The sequence below is a fragment of the Acipenser ruthenus genome, chromosome 1 (genome assembly GCF_902713425.1).
Source record: "Acipenser ruthenus chromosome 1, fAciRut3.2 maternal haplotype, whole genome shotgun sequence".
Taxonomy (NCBI): Eukaryota; Metazoa; Chordata; class Actinopteri; order Acipenseriformes; family Acipenseridae; genus Acipenser; species Acipenser ruthenus.
This window is the reverse complement of record NC_081189.1, coordinates 102,285,664-102,308,501: the sequence shown is the minus strand read 5'-3', so window position 1 is coordinate 102,308,501 and position 22,838 is coordinate 102,285,664. Positions and strand designations below refer to the sequence as shown.

Below are 22,838 nucleotides of genomic sequence, written 5' to 3'. Positions count from 1 at the left end.
AATGATGACCTGGTCCAGATGAAATTGTGTTACCACTTTTGGCAGGAATTGGGGATTAGGCGTGCAGACAATCCTATCCTTAAATGACTGGAAATAGGGTTCATCAATGACTAATGCTTGAAGTTCACTTACCCTTCTGGCTGATGTAAGTGCCACTAAAAATGCAGTTTTCCACATAATAAACTTCTCCTCACATGTCGCCATAGGTTCAAAAGGTGATCCCATGAGCTTGTTCAGTACCAGACTAAGGCTTCATTGAGGGGTGATATGTCTCTTCGGGGGTCTTAAGTCATTGACTCCCTTAAGAAATCTTGACAACGCGGGATGGGAGTCCACAGATTGACTTTCCCATCAGGGTAAAATGCTGGATATTGCGCAAAAGCTACATGCACTTTGATAGAAGACAGTGACATACCTTTATGGAATAAGTGGCTAAGGTAAGTTAAAACCGCTGGAGTGTTAAAAACTAGCTAGAGAGATATCTGTGTGATCAAGTGATTTGCTGTTACACCAAAGAACAATTTCTCTCCATTTCCCTGAATAGGTTAAAAAAGTAGAAGTCTTCTTAGATGCAAGTATGATGTTGACTATTTATATGACCTGTTAATTGTTGCCGTTCAATCTCCAGGCTGTTAGTTGTAACCATGAACAGCTGTTGTGCAGTAGATTGCACCTTACTGGTAGATTCAAAGGTCCCGCTTCTGCTAGTTCCAGAATCTCCGAGAACCAAAACCTCTTGGTCCAATAAGGGGCTACTAGAATGATAATGGCCCTGTCCCTCTTCACTTTCCTGAGTACCACTGGGATTAGAGGTATGGGAGGGAATGCATACATCAGTGTGGTTTACCATGAAATGGACAGACCGTCTGTTGTCATTGCTTTCTTCTGTTGAAACAGGACCATAACAGCATAAACAGGGCCAAATGAGCATTCCCTGTGGCAGCAAATAGGTCTACCTGTGGTTGACCTAACATCTAGAAAACGCAGTGTAACACTTCTGGCTGGATCTTCCACTTGTGAGGTGTCATTTTCCTGCTTTAACAGGTAGATAGGTTGCTTGGATGTTTCCGTCCCTTGTCCTGCACCAGTCCCGGCTGGAATCTGGAAGCGTTGGGTTCCAATAAGAAAGAAGGTACCTCTGAGTGTGTCTCATATGTAATCACGTGTCCCTTACCAGGGAGACTGCTGCAGCCATGTGCTCTAGGTCTGGCACCTATGCTGAACTGACCTGCCAGTCGATGAATGGTGGTCATCCTTTTCTGTGAGATACACTCTCCCTGAAATTGTGTTGAATGGGGCCCCCAGGAAGGTTAATGACTGTGCTGGAATCAGCGATGATTTTTCTTTGTTTACTAACAGGCCTAGATGTTGAAAAAGTTGAAGTGTCTTGTCTCTGTGTTCTATTGCTCGTTCCTTTGATGGAGACTGTATGAGCCAATCATCATTGGGCAGAGACACCATCTTGAACCTCTCTGTTAGAATGTACTTGTTTAGACCCCTGAGGTCTGCAATGGGTCTGAGCTTCCTGCTCTTTTTGGGAATTAAGAAAGTAGTGGCCCTGGTTTTGAGAAGATGAAGGGACCAGTTCTATGGTGAGGGAAATGAGCAGTGATTTTATCTCCTCCTGTAGAAAGACTCCCTGTGGACCTGAGCAGTCCAGTGAAGTCCAAACGACACCTGTTGATGGTGGCAGATGTCGGAAAGGTATTTTGTAGCCCTGTTGTATTACCCCTAGGACCCAGGGATTTGATGTTATCTGCTGCCAATGTTCTAAAAAATAGGAGACTCTTTCCCCTACTGACAAAGATGAGGAGGTGGGAAGACACAGTCAAGAAGAAGCAGATGGTTTACCTCTACCTCTACTGTAACCCCAGGAAAATCCATGTAATCTGGAGCTTGACCTTGTTGGAAACGGCCCTGCCCTCCATAAGATGATTGGAATGCAGGGTTCTCCCCAGGCCTTCTCAGCAGGACAGGCCGCCTGGTGAAGTGTCTGTCGCCACCTGGCTGAAAAAACCCGATCCGCCCGTCTTGTAGATGCTAGTGTGCCTTTAACAATAAGGATTGATTGCGATTCTAGCAGACTAGATCACTTGCATGTTGCTGGGTGAAAAAAAATAATCTTGGAACCACATGACAGCTGTGTTACGTCTTGACACAACATTTAACCAATCAGAGAGTTGAAGGGGCGGGTTTTCTGTGTTAAGCACTTGAGAGGCTAACATGCTAGACTGCTGAAAGGCATGATGGGATATCAGCGGAACACTTGTCAGCTGATATACAATTACAAATGCTTAAGTGCAGTGGTGCTGGATTATTACAGTCCGGTTTCATGCAACAGTTATGATGGTGACCAAATATGTGAGTACTGTTGTGTAAAAAATGTTTAAAATGAACAGTTGCATTAAAAAAAACAGCAAAAAACTATGTTATCTTTCCCCAGTCAAATCGTAGAGTGCCTAAATAAGCATGGTAATTTACCATAATAAAAAAACAGTAATGAAAAAGAAAAGGTAGAACATAAAAAAGAGCAACCAGACAGTCAACCTAAGACAACACATTATTCAAATTCTTTGTCGTATTATATATTTAAGCGAAGGCTATAATGTTCTGCCGCTCGGCTGTACAGAATTCCTGGGGAGAACCCTAGAATGGTTGACGTCTGGCCAACATCTGTCTATTAAAGTAACCTCTACCGGGGAATGCACCTCTTCTTTCTGTAATGCAAGATGTGGAAGGGTAACGCCATTATTTTTGTCTGTGTATCAGGAGATAAAGGTGATGCCCTTAACTGTAGGTACCTTCTTGCCGAAATGACATTAGCCACAGCCCTGGCATTAGTGTCAATGGTGTCACATGCTGCTTGTAGCTGGATCTTTGCCACATTCTTGCCTTGTTCTGCAATCTGCATGACAAGTTGTACACTTTCAGGTGTAAGGGACTGCAGGGAATCAGACAACTGGATCAACAGCTTGTGTTGGTATTTTGTAGCATATATTTGGTAATTATGAATGCGCATGCTGCATGCAGATGCAGAATAGTCCTTCTTTAAAAAGGTATTCATCTTTTTGCATGCCCGATCAGGAACAGAAACCAGCAGCTGGAACAGCCATGATGGTATCCAATTTAGGCTGCTTAAAAAGACAGTCTTTATGATTCGAAGGATCTCTGTAAAATTTATCTGCTCATGGGAGAAGTGGTGCAGTATTAGCAGGTTTCTGCCATAAAGCTTCAATGGGCCTCCAGACTGCCTCATGGAAGGGGAACCCTTCAAAGGTTTTATTATTCTTGGCATCGATGATGCTCAAGAAATCATCATCATCCTTAGAAGTCTGGGTAATTACATTAAGAGAGGATGAAATCCTTCTTAATACTGCTTCTGCATTAGCATAAACTGATGCAGTACCTTCACCAACCACTGGAACGTCATCATCAGGGGCACAGTCCAAAACTCTTCAAAACTCTTTCAAAACTCTGTTTCTGGAGGATAGAAACTTTCTTGTATCGTAGTAAAAGAAGCCTCTGCCAGGGCCCGCTGTGGATTCATAGCCAGTCTTGACTTTTTGAATTCCTGCATCCATTGAAAAAAAATATCATTTGTGACAGAGGGCATCATCACCTGTGCAGGAGTCGGCTGTGCGGTCACTATGGAAGTTTCAGCAATGGTTGCCGGTGTTTTGAGGTGCCTCTTTCTCTCTGCTGTCGTGAGAATGAGAGGATTTGGGATTTGCTAGACCTTTTTCTCAGGGGAGACGTGCTGGTGTTCTGGGGTCTAGAACTACTTGTCTTTTAGATGAACCAAGGGGCTTATCAGAACGAGGTATAAGAGCTGAAGGAGTCCCACCACCTTGTGTCCGTGCGCCGGATATGTCAACACATATAAAACACAAATCTCTATAACAAGACGGTGAAAGGGGTGACCCACACTGAGAACTGACAGAGGCCAAGTGTGCAATAAACATGAAAAACAAAAGTTAATAACTAGCTAAACCTGAGTGTACACCTTTTTTATTTATTTTTTTATTTTTTTACTTCTGGACAAAACACAAAATAAAGTGATTTCATGAAAATAGAGCGAGAGCAAAACTATACAACGAGTCCATACCCAAGCTACTCAGGAGAAAATTGGACAATGTTACTAAACAGGGGCGGGTTTTTATGGAGGAGGGACAATATTCTGGCCCCAACAAGGACTATTTAAGGATCTCCATGGAGACTGGGAGTTCACTCTGTGTGTGAAGTTCATCTGACCAGGTAAGAACATATGTTTCTCCATCAAGTTCCATCTAGTGGTTTCCTTCATAGAGAATACCCTAGCCTAGATCAGTCCAAGATTTAATATAGCTGAAAAACATGCAAAAGGAAAGTTCAAGACATGGACTCCAGCTGGCAAGGACATGCACCTCCCATCAGGATTAGAAATACCTATAAGAATGCTGCAGTTAAATAGTAGAGGCACATAGTACATTAGAAGTGAACGGTTACAGTCCACTTGCTGTTGCTGCTGAGCCACAGGCTCATCCATATACTGGATTGTGCTAATTATAGCTGTGGTGTGCTGCAGTTATCCGTCAGTGATATGGGCATATCTTAAAAGAAAAAAAAAAGATAGTTCTTAATCATCAGTTACCAAAGCTCTTGTTGCTGCAAGTGTATGCACTGAAAATGCCATGGAAATAAATATACTTTATATAATTTTATTAAAAAAGTCATCCACGTGTGCCAAATGACCACTTATCATCAGATTAGAAATGACTTGCTGAATTTATGTAAAAACAGTCCCATGGGATACTTTTACTGCTCCCAAAATGCAAAAAAAAAGTAGTATTTTGGGCATTTAATTAGATGACCTAGGTAGCATATCTTTCAGTAGTTGAAAAATGATGCATTTGATTTAGTTTCATTTTGTTACTGTGCATGTTTCAGTTTTTGAAAAATAAATGAATCATGCTTTGGTCCGTGTGATGAACATTCCAGTTGCTTAAATTATTAAGCCATTGAAATAATTGAGTTATTATCCTGGATGCACCTAAAGCTGGCGTGAGAACTTGTGTGAAGCAAACTTTGTATCCTGGAAATATATAGGGAATCTCTGGTTCGTATTACAATCAATCTTGATTTTTCTTTTTTTTTTATTTAACTGAGTTGTTATCTTTTTTAAGTCTATGTTAAGGTGGTGTGACCTACTGTAAGTTCAGGAGCGGCTGTTCATTTTTTACTCGTCAGCCATAGACATTAGTAACACATGTGTAAAGGCCTTGGCTAAAGGCGCTATAAAAATGTAACTAAATCAATAAATGTGTCACGCGTGTCTGTATTAGTAAGCATCAGGGTCATCTAGGAAACACACTCTCTGTAGTATCTAATGTAGTCTTTGTTATTTACGTCTGTCAGATAGAACAGAAGAGCAGTTTAGAAACAAAACAAAAAACAAAATGTGAATAATTACAATAATGACTACTCAGAATTACTGCAATCATCATAGAAGGGAAAAAGTCATTAAAAAAACCCATTTATATAATTTTATGATTACTATAATATACATGTTGTTTTTAAATTTGTTCACAGTGCTTGTGTGTCTTTCTCTCAAGCACAGTAACGGAGAGCTGTAGAGAAATTGCTGTGTGACACAGTGAACGAAGCAATCCACTGAAGAGAAAGTTGATATTTAAGTAACTGCAGAATGACAAATATGTTGAAATGTACCAACTCCTTGCTAAAAAAAAAGATATCATGTTGAGAATCATGCAACAGGAGCCATCTGCACCCCCACACTTACAAAGACCCCATTGTGTTTCCTCTTTAGATCTCAAAGACTGCTGTCCACACACAGCAGCAGGGTCAGCAAAACCATCTCCTCTGAACAAGGGTGCTTTGAAGATGGGAGTGATCATCTGACCCAGAACAACGCTGCATTCAGGCAGAACTGTTTTCTCATGTCTGTCCAAGAGACTTCGACAATGCCAACTAGCAGAACCAACAAAAGGGGAAATGCGGTGCACCTACACCAATTCCAAAATTGGACGGCTGCTTCATACCCATCATTACATGTTATTAATCTCTTGCAGTAGATCATATAAAGCATGAGCTAGCTCTATAGTGAATATATTTTAAAATGTAAAGAAATGCCAGGTAGATACATGTTTTGACTACTGCTCTGTACATTAATGAAGGCAGAAGCAAAATGTTTGCCTACTTGACTGACCTGACAACATAAACAGCACCAGGAAATACTCGTCACATTTCAAATGTTTTACACGAAGTACATTACAGGTTAACAGTAAACTTTTAAATGCATACAAATTCCTTTAAAATTAATGGAAAGCAATATATAAAAATGACATTAAATGCTTAGTAAATGAAACAAATATTCTGATATTGAATTAGTGGATGTATGTCCCAAGAGTTAAATATAAACACAGAGAATAGTATTGGAAGTGGTAGAGGAGAGATACTGCTGGCTACAATTCCCACACATGTTTGCAACACATGCATGGATTCCTAACTCCACTGTTAAATTGGCTAAATCCAGACATACATTGCAGATGTGTTTTTGATAACGGGACAAGGGCCAACCAAAAGACTTCAATGTCGCCAAAGTAAACCCCAAAAACAAGCAGAATGCTCCACAAATACACCTACCCCCACACACAAAAAAGTTGCACACCCCCAATACTGTGGCCATCAAAGAGGGGGATGCTTAATTATCTTAAAAAAAAACAAAACAAAACAGTAGACTTTGGTTTATAGGTCACTTTGTTAGACACCGAATACCTGCAACAGACACACAATCGCAGGTATGGCAGATTGTGTAACACACACCTGTGAGCTGACTGCAGTGCAGCACTGGCTCATATTTCTAGAAATGTATCCCTCTTGTAATCACTGTTTAAGAACTCATTCTCAGCCGCGCTCCACTATGTAGGAGTCTCAGGTTCCTATTCTCTGTGCACTTTGTTTAGAGGCTTCTTTTCCATTCTATGAAACATTAATTAAGAACAGCTGTAGTATTTGATACAGCTGAACAGCCAACTTGATTGCAAATGACGACTCCATATGCTCCTGTTCTATCTGGTTAGAGTCATATAATAGCTGTAGCACTTCTGACATTTTTATACAGTATTGCATTTTAACATTTTATTTACAGGTCCTCATTTGAAGGAGTTGAGAAGGCAACTACTTGAGTTACACCAAAACTTGTTAACAAACTTGCTCATTAAAATACAGTATGTATCTGGGACTTCAATATGTTCACAAAACTCCAATCCACTCCAGTGTTCAAACCTTCTCTTTATGCAGAAACACTGCTCGAGTACTCCAATCTGAGCACTGAACAGGGATAAGCAGTACGATCAGAAAAAAATAACATGAGTAGCAGCCAGTCAGACAGTCAGTCAGCTGGCTTGTATGAAAAAGCACCCACAGTGCCAAAATTTTTTTGTTAATTTATGTCACAGTACAAAATAAATCTACCTGTTTAAAATTGCAGACGGTTTTCTTCCTCCTCCACAGCTTACAAAGGATTGTTGATTATTGTATGTTTTTCCATTGCAAATTTAAATGTGACAGCTGTGAAGTGTCATGATTTGACAGGAATTAAACTTTGCTATCTGCAATAGCCTCAAGAACTAGTACTGTACACTTAACCCCGTTAATTTCAGTTAATAATTAAAACAAAAAAAATCTTCAAAGCTGCTTGCTAGCTCTGAAACACGACTCATTCATCAATGTAATGTATTCCCTAAAAACAGTTTTCTTGAGTAGTTTTTTTTTTTTTTAAGAGAAGGACAATGTATTCTCCTCATTTACATTTTTTCTACACAGCCATGGTTTCCAATGATTTAAAACCTGTTATCTTTTGTCCCAGTTAACATGCTATTTTAAATGTTAAAATGAAGAGATTCATTTTATGTGTTAAAGCATGACAATTCAAAGAAAATTAATTAACACTGTACAAACACCAGCTTTCAAAAACAGGCCACCCCAAAAAATCAAATGATTTACAATATATCTGACCTTGGATGCCCTAGGTCTGGGGACTTAAAGGACAGGGCATTTCTACAACAAACCCCTAATAAATAGAACAGCATCTTTGGCTTTGACTTTGTCTGATAGTATACTTTACAAGTTTTGCAGGCTTTTAAATAACATTTTACAATAGACTACCAATGGCGTTTGCAAATTATAATTCTATTATGAATCACCTTTAGAAGTATTTAAGGATGTAATCTCGAGAACAGTGCATCGAATATAGTTTTTTGAAAAGCTTTTGGAAAATTACAAGATTTGATTTCAGTTGCTGCTGACAGTCCAATCTTATAGGTGTCTGCTGCAACAGCATTGTAATTCAAAAGGACTTTAAACTTTAATGAAATGAAAGTGAAGCAATCAATGAATGGTCACACAACACTTCGATCCTGCTGAGAGCAGCCCTCTGACGTTCATCCCCTTTAAGGTAAGCTTATCTGTGACAAACACATTCTCCACATGGTGTGAAATCAGACCGCCTGAAAAAAAAGCAGGCTACTTAAAACACAAGATGCGTGTATGGTTATTTATCCCTTGTGTACAATACAGCTTAGTTACTTATCAAACAGTACCGGCTGCCATTTAAAAATGGGTGTGCGTCAGTCAAAAAAAATACAACAAATCCATTTCCTTAAAGCAGCTAAGGGTGTGTCTAAGAATAGCAGATGCTTAAATGAGTATTTTGAGGTTAATCTGTACAATGCAATCCAGCACCTTGCTTTCACCTGTCACTGGTTACTGGCAACTGTACAGTATGGGTTACATTTAATATTACTGAAAGGACATGTTGAAAATTGTATTTTAATACAAACATGTACATTTTTATGCCTCAAACCTTAGTTTTATAGTAACTGCCATAATGGGCTGAATGGTTGGAGGCCTATGAATCCAAGGAGCTCTCCCCAAATTGGTACTTTCAAAAGTGTGACCTAGATTGGAAGAATACAGTATTTTGACATCTTAAATATAGTTTTGTCCATTCAAACATTTTCCAGAAAGAAGCCAACACAAACAAACAGTATAGTGTTTATTTGCTGCGTTCTCTATGGTAAAAAAAAATCGAACCTATGGAATTCAATACTACAGATACAAAACAATACATAAATCACAGCACAACCACCCCCAGACTCCTCTCAAACAAATGATTCTGCTTCCTTTTTATACATGTGGCCACACCCCAATTAGCATCAATTACCACACCTGTAATTGCTGGCAGGGACAGATTTAACCTCCACACCTCACCCTCTCTCAACAGGAGTCCTCTCCTGTTCTCTCTCTACACCCGCTCCCTGGGCCCCCTCATCGCATCCTATGGTTTCTCATACCATTTCTATGTTGATGATGCTCAGATCTTCCTCTCCTTCCCCCATCTGACCCCACCATCCCCTCCTGTATCTCTACTTGTCTGTCTGCTATCTCCTCCTGGATGCACTCGCATCACCTCAAACTCAACCTCTTGAAATCTGACCTCCTTTTCTTCCCCTCCTCATCGTCCCCCTCCTCTGATCTCTCTATCTCTATTCCTCTGGAATCCACCACGTTCTCTCCCTCCTCCTCAGCCAAGAACCTCGGAGTAACCCTAGACCCCTGCCTCTCCTACTCCCAGCACATCTCCACTCTAGCACACACCTGCCGATTCGACCTGCTACGGATTTGCTCTTATTAGGACTGAAGTCATTGTATTTTGTATCTTGCTCTTAATTGTACTGTAATTATTGATCTGTATGTTTTGTATACAACTGTAAGTCGCCCTGGGTAAGGGTGTCTGCTAAGAAATAAATAATAATAATAACCTTACACTCGCACACACACACACACACAAACACTACGTACAGCATCAGGGCTTCTGAAGCCCACTCTCTGGTCAGGAGGATTGAAGATGAATGGCCAAACCTCTGCCCCTGTTGTGAAGCTAATCAATTCTTTTCACCTGCAGAACCAAATTTTCCTCGCCAGTGCAATGACCAACATTTCTGAACTTGATGGAATCAACTGTGTTGTGTGTCACCACTTGCTAAAAGTTAAATGTTAACTTTACACTTCAAATGCAACCATCACATGATTTCCAATTTAATTAATTATAAATAACTGTGGAATCGCATGCACTCGTGTTTACATGAATACAAACATGAATACAAGTTAGATTCATTCCACAAGCATATTAAACTCTAACCTAATTTAATATGAACTGGCACAAATTTCAAACAGTAAATTGTCTTCAGACTACAATGAAGCCTTGTAATGTGTCATACAACTCCAGCCTGCATGCTCAGGTCCCACATTCCTTTTTCCTGTGCTTACAGATATTATTTTGTTTAGTTGTTATTTGCAAATCAGACGTGATGAGATGCTTAAATGTGACAACGTAATCCTCAAATTCTAATTCTGATGTAGCTTTTCTTTCTTTGATGGGTTTGCTTGCTCATGTAATTGTTTGTGCATGTTTTTTACCAAACAAACATGAGACTTTATGCTCTGGTTCTGACTGAGTAATTTTAATAACAAGTTTAGCCAGTGGAATATTTAAAGCTTTTTATTTTAGAAATTCCTACTCATCTTCAAAAATAAATATCCAGGAGCACATTAATACACGTCTACTTTGATACAGGATCAAGATGAATTCTGACTTGGGACATATTTCAGATACTCTTTAACAAATTGTACACCACCAGCCCAGAAAAGTAATACAGTAAACCAAGGCATGAAGGCTGATGCTCATTCATATGCTAAAAAGAAAACACAAACACCTCCTTCATCTTCTATGCCAGGGATTTTCAACTGGGGGTACGCATATACCTGCAGGTCCTTCTGAGGGTCTCAGCAGAAAGCCTCAGAAATAAAATAAAAATGAAAGTAAAATAAAATAATGATCTTGAATTCATTTTTTTTAAATAGTATTATATATTATCTCTGCGCATAAATATTTCATTTTTGTTTACTAGCTCAAAGGTTTACAGAAGCCCTTTTTTAAATCACTAAAAAACACAGAATCTAGCACATCCGTACTTTCCACCTCCACACATGTATGATTTAGATTGCGCAGATTTCCATTCTGATATTAAGAACTTAAGAAAGGTTACAAATGAGAGGAGGCTATTCGGCCCATCTTGCTCATTTGGTTGTTAGTAGCTTATTGATCCCAGAATCCTTCTTGAAGGATCCCAGGGTGTCAGCTTCAACAACATTACTGGGGAGTTGGTTCCAGACCCTCACAATTCTCTGTGTAAAAAAGTGCCTCCTATTTTCTGTTCTGAATGCCCCTTTATCTAATCTCCATTTGTGACCCCTGGTCCTTGTTTCTTTTTTCAGGTCGAAAAAGTCCCTTGGGTCAACATTATCAATACCGTTTAGAATTCTGAATGCTTGAATCAGATCGCCGCATAGTCTTCTTTGTTCAAGACTGAATAGAATCAATTCTTTAAGCCTGTCTGCATACGACATGCCTTTTAAACCCGGGATAATTCTAGTTGCTCTTCTTTGCACTCTTTCTAACGCAGCAATATCCTTTTTGTAACGAGGTGACCAGAACTGAACACAATATTCTAGGTGAGGTCTTACTAATGCATTGCAAAGTGTTAACATTACTTCCCTTAATTTAAATTCAACACTTTTCACTATATATCCAAGCATCTTGTTGGCTGGATGCCTCCGTGGTGACGACCTCCCTTCTGGTGACACTGCCTAGCACTATGACGAGGCGTAGATGGGCCAGCTGTTTCCACCAAGAGAGTGCCTTTAGACAGTGATGAGACACTGTCAATAGGTGGTCACGGTTCAACGTGGGCTGAAAAACCCTGCTGTTGAACCAGGCCTGCAGAGGGTGCATGCGCAGGGGATCACCGGGTCGGACCGTGACGGTACCAGGTCAGTGACTTTTAGCACCGGGTTGGTACAAGAACCGTAGAAGTACCGAACCGGGACCGAGGTTGCCGCACCAGTACCAACCCAGATCACAAACGGAGCAGTGACCGGTATGGTACAGCTCCACTGGTTCACAGTTACCGCGGGTGGCAACGTTCAGGGCCACTGGCAAAACCACTCAGTCAGTACCACACACAAGACTGAGGGAAGCCTGCTTGTTAGAGGTACTAACAGCCTTCACAATGGTGATGCAAAAGCAGTCACCAAAGCAGCAGCAAGATACTGTGGGTGGGACTGCAAGCAATCACTACCAAAGCGCATATCTTGGTCCAGCACAGCACTGCCGAGCCCAGCAGCTGTGCAAGTATTTATGCAAAAAAAAAAAAAAAAAACAGAACTGCAGTTCACAAAATAAACATTTCAGAATTTAAGACGAGAATTTAATTTAACTCCAGTTGGAGTTATGCAGCCTGGGCAGAGCACAAAGTCAGCCGACTTACGTTGCTTGATCCCTGGAAAGGAGCAACTCAAGCCACTTGAAGGAGCTTCATTTGGGACACAAGTTCCACTGCGTTGACGTAACAAACAACAGGCTTTAGTGCACAATATATGCACAATTTTAAAAAAAAACTATTACAGCGTAATTAAAATACTGCATAAATGATGTAAAACACAATAATTAAGCAACAAGTACTTCTCTGATACCAAGCTCACCTGTCAGGCCAGTCTTGAAAGGAAAAATGGCGTTGAGGTCTGTGAGTGCAGTAAATGTATGTCTTCGGGGGCGGGCCATGACTGCGTCACAAGCTCGTCGAGCAACTTTGATATAATGATTCAGGTTTCCGGGTCTTTAGGAGGTAAATACCCATGCGGTAATGGTTACATTTCATAGTTGAAAGGGAACTGAATGTGATGCTGTACTATTTTATTATTTATTTCTTAGCAGACACACTTATCCAGGGCGACTTACAATTGTTACAAGATATCACATTTTTACATACAATTACAGCAGCAGTGTCCCCCACCTGGGATTGAACCAACAACCCTCCGGTCAAGAGTCCAGAGCCCTAACCACTACTCCACACTGCTGCAGAGTAAGACTACATTCAACTTAATGCAAGCACACTGCATCGCTCATTCATATTGTTTATTTTTACCATGCTTATGAAGAGCACACACACTGTATATGTGTTTTCAACTAGACCATGGAATGGATTATATTTGAATTACGGCACCAAAAGTGGCCACAAGTGAAGCATTAGTACTCAAAGCATTGGTAATAAAAATACTTTATCTGTTAAACTATGCCAGACAAGCTCCATCATCAGCCATAAAATGGGAATGGATGTCTATTTACTGTGAGGTCTCTTATGTATGCTGTTTATTTCAATAGCTCACCTGTCAAACATATATACAAGGTAGTATAAATCATCTACTGCCATATGTGTAAACTTACGAGATTATGAGAGACGTCACAAAGAGTAATGTTACGAAGAAGCCTCTCCGGCAGTCAGCATTCTTCTTCTGTCTCTGATGCATCTCCCCTCCGCAGTTGTCACAGCAACGACACATGCAGAAGCAAAGCCCCACAAGAGGCATGAACAGAACAAAAAGCACTCCCAGAGAAGCGCATACAATGAAACCGATTTCATAGTAGATGGCCTGCGATTAAGAGAGAATACTTGAGTTCCTTTCAATACATTATCTGGCAAGCAAACAATATATATTTTTGATCAGATATAATGGAATACTTATAAAAGTTATTTCAATTAGCCCCAGGTTAACATTAACAATGAAAGCTTTGAAAATTATTATTAATGCAACTAAATGCGGCCACTTTATTAGGCAGCATTTTCTGTCCAAATTCATCCTACACAACTCCTTGCATGTTCTGGTTTATACAACTTTCTCACTGCCTGCACTAGGTGTTTGAGTAATTGAGTAACCTAATTGATGCCACAATACCCTGCAGTCAAGGCCTTCCCACGTCAATCACCTGACACTTCTGAACTACAATTTCACCAATCAGCACTGGTATTCTGGAACATTTCGTAAGGATGTGTGACACAGTGGTCCTTTTTTTCTTGCTGAAATTGCAGTCTGTCAGATACAGATGCTCAAACCAATTGAGCAGTGACTATTAGTCCTCATTCAGCTGACGAATTATCGACTTACTGCTCTCTGCCTTATATACTCTACTTGACCTAACAATTTGAGCCCTTTCGTTCCAATTAAGGGAGGCCAAAATCCATCTAAGCCGACAGAATAATCAATGCTTGTCTACAGCTTTTATCAACCACATGGTGCTTGAGATATGGCTATGCAATATGGCAGCATCTTTCAATATGTCCTCAATGGATAACCAAAATGATAGTCAAGTGGCAGTCAAGTGTCTTCCCATGAACAAACTAGCAAAAAATCTAAAGTATGCCACCCCACCCAATATTTTTCCTCATATCAATTGATGTAAATATTTAGACATTTCCAGAACTTTCATTATTAAAAGCAAAGCGTGGGCCTTTTTTAGTTGTATACATTAAATCTGCAGGCAAACTGACACAAGAGAACATTTCATTCTAAAGCAAAAATAAAACAAAAATTATTCTCTTGGTAAGTCAGTATTTATTTCAAATAGTTATTAGATATCACCATATTCTTGAAATGTTACCTTACCTGTATGTAAAACTATGTTTTATAGTCAATCAGACAAGATAACATTTGTTTTAAAAAATGTGACTATTCTATCTACATATATCCCCTAAACTTGCTGCTCATAATTCCTGGAACACACCATTAAATAGTGGACCAAATATTAACCTCATTGATAGTCTCAGCCAATCAGGTTCAAAGTAGAGCAGTCATTATACTAACTTCGTACTTTACTCCAGACACACTCATCACATGGAATAGGAAGAAAGGAAGCTGTGCCCGATCCCACATCAAGGGTATCCTATAAATTATGAGCAGTAAGCATGCTATATATGTGCAAGCCTTTAAACTCAACTGTGGGGACAGTGTCTTAGAAATACTAGAACAGCAGCATGCAATACAAATATATGCAATATGATGTATTAAAGGATATTCATGAAAAGAAATACAGTAATACAGCACATCATTATGCATTTAGTGTATCTGCTCTAAATCATGTGGCTCAACTAGATTCTACACTCTCCAGGGATGTTGCTAGGTTATGAAGGAAGCTAAAGTAGCACACAGGAAGCAGATGACTAGCAATGCAGACGTTATGCAACTTTACCTGGAGTGTCAGCACAATGTTTTCTGGCTGAGACCAGAGCAGACGGAGGACATTTAACGAAGCAGCAGCATGCAGAAAACAAAGCCATTTGATTGAGTGAATGAATGAAATCAGCAACAACAACAAGAGAGACATGAACAACAATCAAGAAACAAAAAACAAAACAAATGGATCACTCCAAGGGAAAGAAAACAAATAGTAATGATGAGTTGATCCTTACAGCACATTATGAACAATCCAAACAATTGCATGGCTTTCTGAAACAGCTGAATGGCTCATAAGTGTATATTGTCTTGTTCAGTGTTACACGCAGGGTGTTTAATAACTAGTCTGTGAAAGGCAATCATTGGATTGTTTCTCAAATCTCTTATTTTGCTCTGTAGACACATTGACCAATTGGAGCATACATGCACATCTCAATGAAGTATATTATGTACTCAGTAGGATATGCATCAGCTACAAACAAAACGAACACTTAGCGCCACATGAATGGAATCGTGTCATCTAGAGATTTGCTTCTCAAAGAGAACACAAATGGGAACTGCTATTAACATTCAAGTGTTATAAACTCTGTCACATGAGCAGCCAGCTGGCTGGGATCTGTCAGTGCATTAATTGGACTATAGGCAAGAGATGCTGCTGCACTTAATGTATTGATTTTACTTCACAAAAAGCTATTACTCTCTAATTACATTATCTGTGCTCTCTTCACACACAACAATTACCTTTTGATAGTCTTGTTTCACTTCTCTCAACTTCTGCTGTGCCAGCTTTGTGACGAGATCTGAAATACATTAGGAAAAAAAAGGTTATGCATGGTGTAAAAAATAAATGCTTTTAAATTTTCATCAGAGGTATATACTTGATCTCTTGCAACATGTTACACTTATACAAACCTTTTTACCTTCATATGTTCAAACTCTGCATGAAAAGAAATACTACTATGCAAAAGTAAAGTTAGTTTATACAATACAAATAAAATACCTTGGGTCCATCAGCTATCAATACTATATGATGGTTAAAAACATACTGAAAAAAACTCAAGCATGTGGGCCAGATTTACTAAGCATTTGCTCCAGTGCCAAGTTTACACCATTTATAAAAATCTGCAGCCCACTTTTCACAAGAATATTTATCTTCCTGTTGACTGCCACTGCTGAAGATTTCCTCCACCCCCAAAGGCATCAATGGCATTATGAGTGAGAAACACGTTAGTTCTGTGTAGATTAGTTTATGCCCAACACAGTTTTCAGTGTTGCTAATAGAAAGAGGCCCTTCAATGCAACAGAGGAGGGATCTCCTGTGTTTTAGGCTGTTTACATTACTGTATTTTAATGGAAAAAAGTTCACTCACAGATGGATTACTAAATTCAAGATACACGCTCTTCAGTAGAAACGGCAGTACTAAAATAAATAGACTTCATCTCAAATTTACTACTCAATCTAGGAGAAAAATACCATCTGCCCAACTGACTTTTCTGTTCCTGTAAGCTTGTTGACGGCACTGACCATGTTGTCTTCCCATATTACAAATCTTCAAGCAGAAATGCCCTCAGTTGAACACAAAGTGACTGGCACAAAATGTTATCAGATCTATATCAGAACAATAAAACGGCGCAAGCGCCTTTGCACCGTATCTGCAGTGCCTGTGTTTCTTCCTGCATTGTGGCCTGACGTCACCACAACGTCATCCCTGTCACAGGGCGTAACAGGATTACATGCACTTGTGTTTCTGGATTAAAGGATGCTGAATTGTTTGCACAGATATTGATATACAGTAGTGTCTTTTCCTGTTTTCTAAAAGGAAAGACCATTTGGGTCATTCCATAGCAATTCACCCAGAGCTATTGCCCGACCGTCTCAGATTTTGCTAGAAAAATTCACTGCTGAGTAAGTACCTTGGAATTTGCATGCTCCAAATGCTATGCTGTTACACCACGAGTATCATGTTATAAGCAGTTTCCATTCCCACTTCTTTTTGAGTAAATAACCACTCTGCTGCCGGGCGTTTTTGAATGCCAGTGGCTCACTCTTGTTTATTGTCAGAGACCGTGAACATTTCCCCTACTTGAAAGTTTTAAAACAGCTCTCAGCGATTCGTTTTCAATGTGCGGTTTAAGGGATATAAATACTAATATATTTTATAATAGTTAGATAGATTGAATATTAACATTATAGATTTGTAACATTACACACGGAAATGTAATAAACTCAAAAGGTCACAAATGAAAATGAATTATTTTTGGAACTGACACACAAACAAAACAGATGTTTTACAGTCTGCACATTTCCTAACAGGTCATTTTCCTGTAGTTGTATACACATTATCTAAAGCCTGGAAACGCAGCCACACTTGGGATAGCAGTGCAGCGAGCCTCAGGTGGAACCGCCCAGGCCGCAGAGCAGCAAAGATGAGTAAATGCACAGTACAAGGCAGGGTCCTGATCCACCAAGGAGAACAATTTGATATTTAACGCCTTAATTCACACACACAGAGTAAGCATTTTTACATCTGTGACCAACATTTACAGAATGTCATTTAACACAATTTCATGGAACAAATGCCTAAACAAAGTTGTGGTGTAAATTTTATGATAAAGTAATTGTAACATAAATCTTTAAGCTATCTTGAGACAAGTAAACATGTTTTTGATACTATCTGAAGACCCAAGCCCACAATTATGTATGAACAATATTTTATTATAAATTATCTAGGTTTTTACCACTATATCCTTCTATATCACCATCAAAACTACATTCATATTTATGCATAATCAAAAGCTACACTTGAACATATGAATATATATTTTACGGTAATCATCGAATTCTGGCTATACATATGATGATTCATTCGGCACATGATTTAATGTTTAGACAATATTCAACTTCGATTAAATTCAATGTTCTCATATATTAGTGCTATTCAGTCAAAATCAAAACAGATCAATCTCGTTGAAAGTAATACTTTTTATTATAAAAGTTACAAAAAGTAAAAGCAGACTGAATTAGATTGTAATAATTTGTTTTCAATGTATAGGAAAGGCTTATACTAAGTATGTTTAAGAAAAAATAACCATATATTCAGTTGTAATTAGGATTCTAAATATATTCAACATTTAGTAATGCATTCATATATTTTATCATGAAATAATTTAACATAGGTTAATATCATTACTTAATACTCAATTTAAACAGAATCGATTTATGCACCATGGAAACTCATAAGTTTAATCAAACAGTCGATTTATGCACCATGGAAACTCATAAGTTGTTCAGTTACCAGTACATGTGAAGAAAGTTGAACAGTCTCGCAATGTAGAATTATATAGCTTTCTTCAAGTGGTTAAAAGTGGAGGTTCTCAGTTTGTAGTCCTCTCCACGGTATTTAGTCAAAGGATTTTGAAAAAAACAAAATGGCTTTTTCTTCAGGACTCCGTGTTCCACAATTATTACTATTTATTTATTATACAAAATAAAATACAGATCAAGAATTACAGTACAATTAAGAGCAAGATACAAAATACAATGACTTCAGTCCTAATAAGAGCAAACACAAAACACAGTATGAATTGGTATCGGGGCAGTTCAAGAGCAGATAACAGTGTTGATAGTTACATCAGGGTTAAGATACGAGTGGAAGTGAAATACAATATACTATAGAATTAAGTGCCGGATTAAATACAGTAAAATAGGGAGCAGATAAGTGCAAGTTAAAGTGCATTAAAGGCAGAGTGCTATATTGTCCAGAAGGGAAGAGTTGAGTTTTACAGGTATTGTCTTAAGAGGTGTGTCTTGAGGAGGCGCCAGAAGGTGGTCAGGGACTGGGCAGTCCTGACATCCGTAGGAAGGTCGTTCCATCACTGCAGGGCGAGGGTGGAGAAGGAGCGGGCTTTGGAGGCAGGGGAGCGTAGAGGAGGTAGAGCAAGTCTTCTACTGCAGGCGGAGTGGAGAGGTCAGGTGGGGGTGTAGGGAGAGATGAGGGTCTGGAGGTAGCTGGGTGCAGTCTGGTCAAGGCATCGGTAGGCGAGTCTTGAACTGGGTTTGAGCGGTGATCGGGAGGCAGTGGAGCGAGCAGAGCAGTGGAGTAGCATGGGAGAAGCGAGGCAGAGAGAACAACAGGCGAGCAGCGGAGTCCTGGATGAGCTGGAGCGGACGGGTGGCGGAGGCAGGGAGGGAGCTGCAGTAGTCTAGGTGGGAGAGTACCAGGGCCTGGACCAGGAGCTGGGTAGCATAGTTTGTGAGGAAGGGTCGGATTCTTCGGATGTTGCTCAGGAAGAATCTGCAAGTGCGTGCCAGAGTGGAGATGTGCTGGGAATAAGAGAGGCAGGGGTCCAGGGTGACTCCAAGGTTCTTAGCGGAGGAAGAGGGAGAGAGTGTGGTAGATTAAAGAGGAACAGAGATAGAGAGATCAGAGGAGGGGGAGGAGGAGGGAAAGAAAAGGAGGTCAGATTTAGAGAGGTTGAGTTTGAGGTGATGCGAGTGCATCCAGGAGGAAATAGCAGACAGACAGGTAGAGATACGGGAGGAGATGGTGGAGTCAGAGGTGGGGAAGGAGAGGAAAATCTGAGCATCATCAGCATAGAAATGGTATGAGAAACCATAGGATGCGATTAGGGGGCCCAGGGAGCGGGTGTAGAGAAAGAACAGGAGAGGACCCAAGACTGACCCTTGAGGGACTCCAGTTAAGAGTGGGTGAGGTGTGGAGGTTGCTCCTCGCCATGGAGAGGTAGGAGGAGAATTAGGCCAGAGCAGTGCCAGAGATCCCCAGGTCAGCAAGAGATGATAGTAGAATAGAGTGATCAACAGTGTCAAAGGCAGCAGAGAGGTCGAGGAGAATTAGGACAGAGGAGAGAGAGGCAGCTCGGGCAGACTTAAGTGAGTTGGTGACAGACAGGAGGGTGATTTTCAGTGGAGTGAGCAGAGCGGAAGCCAGATTGGAGAGGGTCGAGCAGAGAGTGGTTGGACAGGAAAGCAGAGCTGGCGGTGTACAGCCTGCTCGAGGGTTTTGGAGAGGATGGGTAGGAGGGAGACAGGACGGTAGCTCTGGAGGGAGGTGGGGTCGAGGGTAGGTTTTTTGAGGAAGGGAGTGATAGAGGCTTGTTTGAAGGTAGAGGGAAGGAGACCAGAAAGGAGAGAGGTGTTGAGAGAGGTGTTGAGAAGGGAGGAGATAAAGGGAAGTAGAGCAGGAGCAGCAGCTTGAAAGAGGTGAGTGGGGAGGGGGTCCAGGGCACACTTGGTGGGTTTGTGACCCTGGAGCAGGGAGGAGAGGTCAGAGTCTGAGTGGGGAGAGAAGGTGGAGAAGGAGGGTGAGTTAGTAGGGGATGCAGTGGGTGTAGGGGTTGGAGCAGGAGGTGGTGCGGGGGAGGGAGAGGTGTTAGAGTTTGCGGATATCAGAGATTTTAGAGGAGAAGAATGAGGCAAAGTCATCAGAGGAGATAGATGAGGGAGGAGGAGGAGGAGGGGAGGGTTGAGGAGGAGAAGGTAGAGAATAGCTTCCGGAGGTTGTTAGTGGAGGATTGGATAACAGATTGGAAATAGGAGCATTTAGCAGAGGAGAGAGTAGAAGAGAAGGAGGAGAGGAGGGAGCAGTAGAGGTCTAGGGCAGCAGGGTTTGGTTCTCTTCCATTTCTTTTCAGCAGAGCGCAGTTCAGTTCTTGCCAAGTGGAGCACAGAGGAGAGCCATGGTTGAGGCGGGCAGGTCGGGAGGTTAGGGGACAGAGGGAGTTGAGCGAGGAGGTGAGGGAGGAGAAGAGGGTGGAGGTAGCAGAGTCTACAGAGATTTGTGAGAAGGAGTCGATGGGGGGGAGGTGAGAGAGAGCGGTGGAGGCAAGGACAGAGGGGGAAAGAACAGAGGTTATGGCGGGAAGTGACAGTGGGGGTACGTGGAGTAGGGAGAGAGGGGAGAGACAGATAAAAAGAGATGAAATAGTGAGGTCCAGAGGGGTGATAGAGAAGGTGGAGGGGCAGCAAGCCCTGGAGAAGGTGAGGTCCAGTTGACGGCCAGCTTTGTGGGTAGGAGGGGATGGAGAGAGAGAGAAGTTGAAGGAGTGAAGGAGGGGAAGGAATCCGGCAGAGTTGGTGGGGTTGGACAGATGGATATTGAAATTACCTAACAGGACAGTTGGGGTAGACAGAGAGGTTAGTTGGTTGGCGTGAAATTCAAAAGGTGTTAACAGAGAGTGAGGAGAGGTCAGAGGGAACAGAAAAGAGTAAGGAGGAAGAGCGGAGAAGACCAGTCCCACCTCCCCGTCCAGTGAGACATGGAGTATGGGACAGGACGTGGAGAGAGGACAGGGCAGCAGGATATACAGTGTTATCAGGAGAGAGCCAGGTTTCAGTGAGAGCAAGGAAATCAAATGCAATGAAGCCACATACCAAATGGTTTCCCATTCCTGTGTGCTTCAATACTGTTTGTTTCCAGTAATGCAGCACCAACTCGATTTAAAAAGCACTTTGGTTTTAAGTAACTTCAGTATTCTTCTGTTTACTTATTTGTAATTCAGCATACTTTTAAATTTTGTAGCAACAAAGTCTTTTGTTTATTCATCGTTTGAATTTAGATATTTTCTTCAATTAAGTCATTTTATTGTTGTATTCAGCAGCTGTTTTATTTTTCGTTCATTGAAGTTAGAATGTTGAGAGTTGTTGTCATCTTGGCAGCGATTCAGTTAGATTGCTCTGAAGTTGCTTCTGTGTAGTTTTTCCTTCAGAGAGAGTTTTTCATGTCTTTGTGAGACATTCAGAGATAGAGAGTTACTTTCTTTTGAGAGACATTTTTCATCTTGCAAGCGTTTAAATGAATATTGCAAATGTGTCGGACATTATCCAAATTAATTAGTCAAATTATCCAATCACAGAAGAGTTGTTATTAGCATATTTATCTTTTTTTGTTTTGAATTACATAATAACTTCATTACAAAGTACCACCCCTCTTCATTCGAACAAAATATTGTAAATCTTACAAAATGCATTCAGTTAAAAATATTTTTCTGTGAAATAACTTTTCCCAAGTTACACATTTTTACTTGATAATCACATTTCTATTTTTCTGATGTGATTTTACACAATGCAGTACCAAATTAAATCATAAAAGTCCAATATTTGTCATTCTAATGAATTAATTACATTTTATATGATAAATTACTTAATTTTCAATAAGTAATTTCAATAAGGATTTTAATATACTACATTTTCAATGTTTGTAAATTCACAAATTCGCAAGAATATTGTTTTTATAACAATTAACTTAAATCCCCATTGAAAACAATGTTAATTTAATTTCAGACTGAACCATCTCCATCGTCACCAGAGGGCAATTTTTTACCAGATCTGTTTAGAATACATGGTATGCAGACATTAAGTCTGTCTTTTAACCCTTTGCAGTCCATTTATTAAGTGCGCATCAGGCACGTCAGGTCCAATTTATTTTCACACGCGCAGTTAAAAAGTTTAAAAGTATTTTTTTTCCACAGTCAAACGGGTTTAAATGGCCCTGCATATCAACAAAGCACTCACTAGGCATCTCCAGCCCCGCCCCACCCTTTCGTTCGCTATCGCTTTCACCTATGTAAGAAATAAATAATAATAATAATAATAATAGTCGTACATACCGATCAATCATCTCCTGATCACTCGTTTTATCACCAAACTCCTCAATAATGCGATCCAAGTCATTATTTTATTACTATAACAT

The 22,838-nt window shown here is 40.3% G+C and overlaps 1 protein-coding gene across 20 annotated transcripts in view; it reads right to left on the bottom strand.

Moving 5' to 3' along the window:
• LOC117421337 (prominin-1-A-like) overlaps positions 1–22,838 on the bottom strand; it is a 104,822-nt gene that overhangs the window by 38,960 nt on the left and 43,024 nt on the right. For 15 of the 20 annotated variants that reach the window (XM_059035356.1, XM_059035379.1, XM_059035344.1 and 12 more), the window contains exons 3-5: positions 15,871–15,929; positions 15,146–15,172; positions 13,346–13,551 (exon numbers count right to left, since the gene is read on the bottom strand). In XM_059035356.1, the coding sequence (XP_058891339.1) occupies positions 13,346–13,551; positions 15,146–15,172; positions 15,871–15,929 (292 nt within the window). The remainder of the gene's footprint in view (positions 1–13,345; positions 13,552–15,145; positions 15,173–15,870; positions 15,930–22,838) is intronic. The other 5 variants (XM_059035369.1, XM_034035614.3, XM_034035618.3 and 2 more) reach the window with 1 other exon arrangement.